Genomic DNA, 8,900 nt, shown 5'->3' on the forward strand with positions numbered 1-8,900 from the left:
GAGAGGCCATTTTCCACCATATTTTGCAAATAAATTCATTACAAATCCTACAATGTGATTTTCTGGATTTTTGTTTCTCATTTTGTCTGTCATAGTTGAAGTGTACCTATGATGAGAATTACAGGCCTCTCTCATATTTTTAAGTGGGAGAACTTGCACAATTAGTGGCTGACTACATACTTGTTTGCCCCACTGTATGTGCGTAAAAGTCCATTCAAATTCTTCCAATGATATTGTGAACCTAACAGTGCTGCTCGTGGTTGAAGGATTAAAATGATCAAATGACCTTGTCTGTAGTTACTGGTATCTTCATTCTGTATGTCAGAGCAAACATGTCTATAGTGCCATAGTACTAGAGTGTGCAATAAAGTATGTTATAACTAAGAATTGTAAAAACGACCATGAAATCACATACCTAGCAGGCAGTTGTGTAAAGTACCAAAGTCATTTGTGTTATCTGTACTTCTCCATTTATATTTTAGACAGCTTTTTAACTTCACATTCCTAAAGAAAATAAGGTACTTTTTACTCCATACATTTTCCCTGACACCCAAAAACACTCATTAGATTTTGAATGCTTAGCAGGACTGGAAAATGGTCCAATTCACACTTATCAAGAGAACATCCCTGATCATCCCTACTGCTTCTGATCTTGCGGACTCATGAAGTACACATGGTTTGTTTGTAAATTATGTCAGTGTTGGAGCGTGCCTCTAGTTATCCATAAATATAAAAGATAGTAAAAATTGTGCCATCTGGTTTTCTTAAAATGAGCAATTTGAAATAATATATACTTTCAATACTTTAGTATATTTAAAACCCAAAACTGTTACTCAAGTAGTATTTTACTGGGCGACGTTCACTTTAGTCATTTTCTACTAAGATATCTTTACTCAAGTATGAAAATTGGGTACTTTTTCCCACCCCTGCTAGCAGGGAGGTGATGGTGAGCACAAACAACATATGGGAGTGTGTGGGAGTCATCTTTTCTACAATCAAAATACTACAGTACCCATTTTACTACAGTGCTAACAGTATCTATACTACTTTCTCAGCTCTGTACACTTTATTTCTAATGAGTATAGTGGCGATACAGTGGTTTGTGGTACAACATTCCGGGCGCAACATTCCGTCTTGTCCTGTTAACAATGTTCTAGTAAAGAGATTCATTTGCCACTCCGGTAGACAATATCATAATTCAGGATCATAATACAGGATGAGACAAAAGAAAGGAGAGATTTGGTGTTGCATTAGTTTCTTTAATAATGAATTCCAGTACATGGTTTTAGGAATTACATGTTATCAATAAGTGATTTTTCTGGAGGAAAGAAACTGGAATGGCACTCACTACAACACAGATCAGACGAGATACAAAGTTTTCTATAAGGCCCTCAGTAACTTTACTGATCCCAACATAGACATTTGCATAATAGCAAATCAGTCAAGTTGACCCCCAAAGAACATAACTCAAAAAGCACAAAAGGTATGTAAAACGTAAGAAAAGTGTAAGGAAAAACATATATATATATAGTATTTATATAAAAAAATGAATAATACTTAAGAGGTTAAAGGTATTTAGCTACTATCAGTACTGCGGCTGCTGCTGCCACCACTGCTGCTGCTGCTCATGTCTGATCTCTCTCTTTTGTGAATTTGTTCGTGTGCTTTGAGATGGCCTGACTGGCTGAAGTTCTTCCCACACTGGAGGCAGGCGAAAGGTCTCTCCCCAGTGTGGATTTGCTGGTGTGCTTTAAGATGTCCCAAACGGCCAAAGCTCTTACCGCACTGTGTGCAGCCGAATGGCCTCACCCCGGAATGTATCTTCTCGTGTGTTTTGAGGACCCCCGAGTTGCTGAATGTCTTCCCGCACTGAGAGCAGCAGTACGGTTTCTCACCGGTGTGAATCTGCAGGTGGTTGTGGTAGCTCATTTCCTTGGTGAAGCTCTTCCCACAGTGTTGGCAGCAGAAAGGCCTCTCTCCGGTGTGGCTTAGCTGGTGGGCTTTGAGCTCCTTGGACTGCCCAAAGCTCTTCCCACACTGAAGGCAACAGAAGGGCTTCTCACCGGTGTGTAGCCGCTGGTGTGAGCGGAGGTCATCTGCTTTGGTGAAGCCCTTGGGGCAGTGGGCACAGATGTAGGGTTTCTGACCCGTGTGAATGAGCTGGTGCCTCTTCAGGTTCCCTGCCTGGCCGAAGCTCTTGCCGCACTGCGAGCAGGTATACGGCCTCTCTCCTGTGTGAATGCGCTGGTGTGTTTTAAGGTTCCCCAGAGTACTGAAATTCTTCCCACACTGGGTGCAAGAGAAAGGCTTCTCCCCACTGAGGTTACGAGGTTTGCGTGGGGTTGTGCTATGCCCTTTCGTGCTTGTGTGCCCTGGGCCTTTGCCAGCATGGGTAGACTGCAGCTCGTAGAGGCCTCCTGCGCCAGGGAACTCGTTGTCCAGCCTATGGCCTTCCATGACCCCTTCATGGCTGAGCTTGTTTAGCTCGGTCCGGAGCTCGGCCATGTGGATAGACTCTAGGCTCATTTCGGTCTTGATGTGGCTGGACATCAGGTTGGGCTCGTACTCAGTCTTGATGGCCCCGAGCTCGGTGGTGTAATAACACTGCAGGTCAGCGTGCTGCTCCGACCTGATGTAGTCCAGGCTGTCGGACACGTGGGTGATGTAGTCGAACACCAGGCTGGGCTCGTAGTGAGACTTCATAGAATACGAGTCGCTCTCGTACTCAGAGCTGTGGAAGCAGTGGAGGTCGTGGACGTGGTGCTCAGACTTTATGTAGTCCAAACCACTGATCTCCATCTTGATCTGTTCATGGCCCAACTCTGCCGTGCTCAGTGGCTGGATCTCTGACAGGTCCACGGTGCGGATGGGGTCCAGGTCATCTGCGGGCTCAGTCTTTACGCAGGGCAGCATGATCATGGGCTCTGCGATCTCTGCCGCTAGCGTGCCGAGTGTAGGCGTACTGCAGTCGGACGAGAGCAGGTGGAGGGTTGGGGAGGTGCACTCAGGCCGAAGTGGATCCAGCGGTGGCGAGCCACACTCTGATGCATGCAGCGTGTCGAGTCCTAGCGTGATGCACTCTGTCTCTAACTCTGCCATGGCTGCAGAGTCCTTATGCACCCGTCTCCAGTTAGTCCAGTAATGGATCAGAGAATAGTACTAGAGAATAGTACTACTTTGCCCTGAAAAGAGCCTTGGTCCACTTGAGTGTCCCTCTGACAGTACAGCTTGTTCTGATGCCAAGCCTTCTTCCTTGGGTTAGGAGCAAAACCTATCTTTGAAGCCCCTGGAATGAAAGAAGACAAAGGATATTAAATAATTAAGTTAAAAAATATAACCCATTGTCTTCTAAGGGCCTCACTTCAATTAGAATATAGCAGGGGTAATGTAACTGATAGGCCTAGTAGGGAAAGTAATACAAAAATAACTGGTCTGTCAACTCATAATAACATTGGCTAATTATTACAAATAAAACAAGCACACAGAATACTAAAAAGATAACTACACAGACTCACAATAACTAGTGACAAGCAAACTATATGTATGAGAAAACACACACAGATGTGCAATGACAATAGAGATGTGCAAACTTCGAGAACTGTTTGTATTTTGTATCTCGAAAAGTTTTAATGATGGCTGGTGAGAAGTTGGCAGCCAAACGTCCTGAAAGTTTTGGCTACTTCTAACTTCACAACATTCATGCTCGTCAATTCGATGACTATACAATAACTCGCCTTGAAATCTAAATATCAAATGGCACCAAAATTAAGGACTTTAGTGTAAACCTCAACATGAGTGTTCATGCAATACCTGCATGTTCTGACCAACTAGGCAGAATGACAAACCAGCCACGCACATCATGCACTAGTTGGCTGCAAGAATCTGGCGGTGATTTTTTTCTCTCACCCAGTTGGTTGAGGATGGCAATATGCAAGCTATTGGGTGACATATGAAGCGCTTAAAACCAGCACAAACTTTTCGGAGAGGGGATTTTTTTCACCAGCCAACTCTTTGCATAATTTTTAAAAGGCATATTTCAGTTTACCAGCTGACTACCATCGTACAAAGACAGGGCAAGATGCCATTTCTAGCTAACTAGCTAGCCAGTGGCCATCTTGTTTATCGCTAACGTCGATGCTGCTAGCTAGATAGCTAGCTTTACAGATGCGTCTAACTAGCTCGATGACATGTAGCTAGGAAGGAAAGTGAGGCGGCTATACTGTACTGTTACTAGCTACTTTTTAAAATTCACTTTGAGCGTGCATCCTGAACCCTTGCAGGTAGTACCAGGCAAGTGTTGCTAAACTAAATAAATTGTGTCGAATTACGAAACCTGTGTTGGGCCATGCACATTCACACACTGGCATATGAGAAAGTGGTCGAAAAAGAAGGAAATCAGTATAAAAAAAACAGCTAGCAATAGCTACCTGCGGTTTCTCCGATTCATGTTTTTTTTAGCCTTCGGCTCGCTGTCGCCACAGTTGCTTGGCTTCAAACTGAACCGGACCCGCCACGTCCACCTCGACCAAGCAACTCTGCAGCCTCCGTATTGCTTTCTCCTTTCTTTTCCTTACTCCCTCTCTCCTCTCCTCCCTCTCCCCCTCTCTCTCATTGACTAATTCTGCTTCGTTTTCACTCCCTTGACGCTTTCCCCGATGTTTCTGCTGTGCACTTCCGTCGTCTGATGGAAATGCGCGCGCAGCATGCGTTCATCTCGCTTCATAAATTGCTATCAATCGGTGGGACTCGCAACATTGTATCATTTTCTCCACTGATCTATGGACTCGGCTCGTAAACGCAGTTGTAAATCAATCAGAGTATTGTCAAAGACCAGCCCTGTCAGAGACCACTCTTGTAAAACGTGCAAGCTACATCATATGCCAGGCTAGTGCTTGCAAAAACATAATTACAGACATATAGACAGTAACTGAACTGTAAAGGAACGTCTTTGATTTTATTTTTCCAATAACGTATGTATAACATATTTGAACTATTCATGTAACTTGACATAAATTCAAAGTATAGCAGTAGTTCAATCGTGTCTAACTTGCACTTTGTGTTGCAGTACTTCTCTCTATTTCTACTTCTCTCCACTATTTATTGTTCAAATGACATTTTCACTCTCCAGGTGTGTATATATACCCATGGTAAATAAAAGCAACACATGACCACATGTTTACATTACATAGACATTAGAGTTGGTACTAATAACTGGGTCCCTGACTTGAGTCAGAATCTGATGCAGCTTCTTTTTTTTTTGATCACCTGGACCAGCCTTAAATGTCTGTACACATCCCTGCTGAGAAGACAAGCACAAAGACCCCCACTGACGCCAGCTACCCAAAAAATCACGAGACTCAGACATGAGACACTTTTCACGAGTTTTACCTGCTTGGCTTATATTGGTAATATAGGGTGCACAACCAACCAATTACACTATCTGATCAATTATTGTAAGTGCCAGGGAGAAAAGAAGGACCAGCAGGACTGTGACCTTCGATGATTACAGTTGTGCACTTGTAATTTAAATCCATTTAAATAATGTTTCTCTTTATCCTGACCTGACATATAGAAACACTTGATATAGCCTACAATAAAATAGCCTGCTGCCACGAGACAAGGCAGTATGGGAGAAACTATCACTTTAACAAAATATAAATGTTCAATAAAGTATTGTATCATTTTTTTTCATTGTATGATTTAAAGCAGCGATTCACAACTGGTGGGTCCCGACCCAAATTTGGGTCGCAGGAGGGTTCGAATGGGTCTTGGGTCTCTGAGTCCAAAAACATATGTATTTAAAAAAACATACCAGTCTGAACATAAACGACTTACACCAGGTAGAAAGTGTGAAGAAATCATAATGAACTTGCATTTTTTACAATTATTTAATCTCTGAAAATGTTTTCTTCTATCACAGTATTTTAAATATAGAGCTATTAGCAGCGCTATTTTGGTTGATTTTGTGCTCTCAAACCAGTGATTTAATTATTGACAATGAAAGAGGTGGGAATGTTGTTCCCTTGTCATATAATTGCTACATTTACTATCAATATAGCATCAAAAATAGTTTTCCAGATTGTATTTTGGCAGTTATTTTTCGCAATGTGAATATTGAGACAAGCTGGATGAGAACCACTGATTTAAAGTGATAGTCTACTCAAAATACAACAATAACATGATTTCCCACTTACCTTGGCTATTATTGATTCACCAATACATGTCACATACCTGGGTTCATCATAACCATGTGTGTACACCACCAATCAGTAATGTCCCAGAACATTTATTGGCCGTTTTTTATTAACAACACTTAAAGGATTTTCAGACTGGAAGCGATGGGACGGAGTGGAGTTCGCCCAAATAGAGCAGATTCTTATTTTCTCCGCCTCCGCTGAGTGGCTTTCACGTGCACGAGCACCGTCGACCGCTCCGCCTGGAAAGAATTCCGCACACCGCCATTATAAATGAATGCTAAACTCTGCTATCGCTTCCTGTCTAAACACAATACCAGAATATTACTTTATTTTCAGGTTTACCTTAAGATGTATGAGGAGAATGGTCTCCCATCCCACATTTAGATAGTAATTGCTCACCAAATGACTTGGAAATTATTTTGAATAACAAGAGAAAATTAAATACATGTCATTGGATTACATCCAAGTTTCAAATTAAATCAAATGTTATTGGTCACATACACATGGTTAGCAGATGTTATTGCAAGTGTAGCAAAATGCTTGGCTTCTAGTTCAGACAGTGCAGCAATATCTAACAAGTAATATCTAACAATTCCACAACAAATACCTAATACACACAAATCTAAGTAAAGGAATGTTCTTTATATAAGAATGACAGAGCGGCATAGGCTAATATTCAATAGATAGATAGTATAGAATACAGTATATACAGTTGAAGTTGGAAGTTTACATACACTTAGGTCGGTGACATTAAAACTTGTTTTTCAACCACTCCACAAATTTCTTGTTAACAAATTATAGTTTTGGTAAGTCGGTTGGGACATCTACTTTGTGCATGACACAAGTAATCATTCCAACAATTGTTACCAGACAGATCATTTCACTTATAATTCACTATATCACAATTCCAGTGGATGTATTTCAAGGCCTACCTTCAAACTCAGTGCCTCTTTGCTTGACATCATGGGAAAATCAAAAGAAATCAGCCAAGACCTCAGAAGAAAAAAAATGTAGACCTCCACAAGTCTGGTTTATCCTTGGGAGCAATTTCCAAATGCCTGAAGGTACTACGGTCATCTGTACAAACAATAGTACGCAAGTATAAATACCATGTCATACCGCTCAGGAAGGAGACGCGTTCGGTCTCTGAGAGATGAACGTACTTTGGTGCGAAAAGTACAAATCAATCCCAGAACAACAGCAAAGGACCTTGTGAAGATGCTGAAAGAAACAGGTACAAAAGTATCTATATCCACAGTAAAACGAGTCCTATATCAACATAACCTGAAAGGCTGCTCAGCAAGGAAGAAGCTACTGCTCCAAAACCGCCATAAAAAAGCCAGACTACGGTTTGCAACTGCACATGGGGACAAAGATCGTACTTTTTGGAGAAATGTCCTCTGGTCTGATGAAACAAAAATTGAACTACTTGGCCATGATGACCATCTTTATGTTTGGAGGAAAAAGGGGGAGGCTTGCAAGCCGAAGAACACCAACCCAACTGTGAAGCACGGGGTGGCAGCATCATGTTGTGGGCCTGCTTTGCTGCAGGAGGGACTGGTGCACTTCACAATATAGATGGCATCATGAGGATGGAAAATTATGTGGATATATTGAAGCAACATCTCAAGACACCAGTTCGGAAGTTAAAGCTTGGTCGCAAATGGGTCTTCCAAATGGACAATGACCCCAAGCATACTTCCAAAGTTGTGGCAAAATGGCTTAAGGACAACAAAGTCAAGGTATTGGAGTGGTCATCACAAAGCCCTGACCTCAATCCTATAGAAAATATGTGGGCAGAATTCAAAAAGCGTGTGCGAGCAAGGAGGCCTACAAACCTGACTGTTCCACCAGCTCTGTCAGGAGGAATGGGCCAAAATTCACCAAACTTATTGTGGGAAGCTTGTGGAATGCTACCCAAATGTTTGACTCAAGTTAAACAATTTAAAGGCAATGCTACCAAATACTTAATTGTGTGTATGTAAACTTCTGACCCACTGGGAATGTGATGAAAGAAATCAAATCTGAAATTAATAATTCTCTCTGTTATTGACATTTCACATTCTTAAAATAGTGGTGATCCTAACTGACCTAAGGCAGGGATTTTTACTAGGATTAAATGTCAGGAATTGTGAAAAACTGAGTTTAAATGTATGTGGCTAAGGTGTATGTAAACTTCCGACTTCAACTGTACATATGAGATGAGTAATGCAAGATATGTAAACATTATTAAAGTGACTAGTGTTCCATTTATTAAAGGGGCCAATGACTTCAAGATTGTATATAGGTAGCAGCCACTCTGTGCTAGTGATGGCTGTTTAACAGTCTGATGGCCTTGAGATAGAAGCTGTTTTTCAGTCTCTCGGTCCCAGCTTCTATGCACCTGTAATGACCTAACCTTCTGGATGGTAGCGGGGTGAACAGGCAGTGGCACGGGTGGTTGTTGTTTCAATTATCTTTTGGGAATACCTTAGTGCCCCATGGCAAAACTAATAGAATTGTATGAAATTAGATGCAGAATCTTCTCTCCGCCCAATGGCAATGGCAAAAATGTGAGGAATTGCCGCAAACTTGCTGTAAAACAGCAACATTTTCTCTCCGCTGTCAGAGGGGCCATTTAAATATTTTGCTGGCAAGGTGAGGGGGCCCCCAAAAAATTCCCCCCAAAAGCTAGGGCCAGTTCTGACTGTACGTGTGGATATG

At 41.9% G+C, this 8,900-nt stretch overlaps 1 protein-coding gene across 1 annotated transcript; it reads right to left on the bottom strand.

The window, feature by feature from the left end:
* Positions 1 to 1,238: 1,238 nt before the first annotated feature.
* LOC118384456 (gastrula zinc finger protein XlCGF57.1-like) lies at positions 1,239 to 4,703 on the bottom strand. Its single transcript, XM_035771012.2, has 2 exons — positions 4,428 to 4,703; positions 1,239 to 3,286 (listed from the first exon to the last, which is right to left on the bottom strand). The coding sequence occupies exon 2, from the start codon at positions 3,097 to 3,099 to the stop codon at positions 1,576 to 1,578; it is 1,524 nt and encodes a 507-aa protein (XP_035626905.1). The 5' UTR covers positions 3,100 to 3,286; positions 4,428 to 4,703; the 3' UTR covers positions 1,239 to 1,575.
* Between the last annotated feature and the right edge of the window lie 4,197 nt (positions 4,704 to 8,900).

This window comes from Oncorhynchus keta, chromosome 5, assembly GCF_023373465.1.
Source record: "Oncorhynchus keta strain PuntledgeMale-10-30-2019 chromosome 5, Oket_V2, whole genome shotgun sequence".
NCBI classification, from domain to species: domain Eukaryota; kingdom Metazoa; phylum Chordata; class Actinopteri; order Salmoniformes; family Salmonidae; genus Oncorhynchus; species Oncorhynchus keta.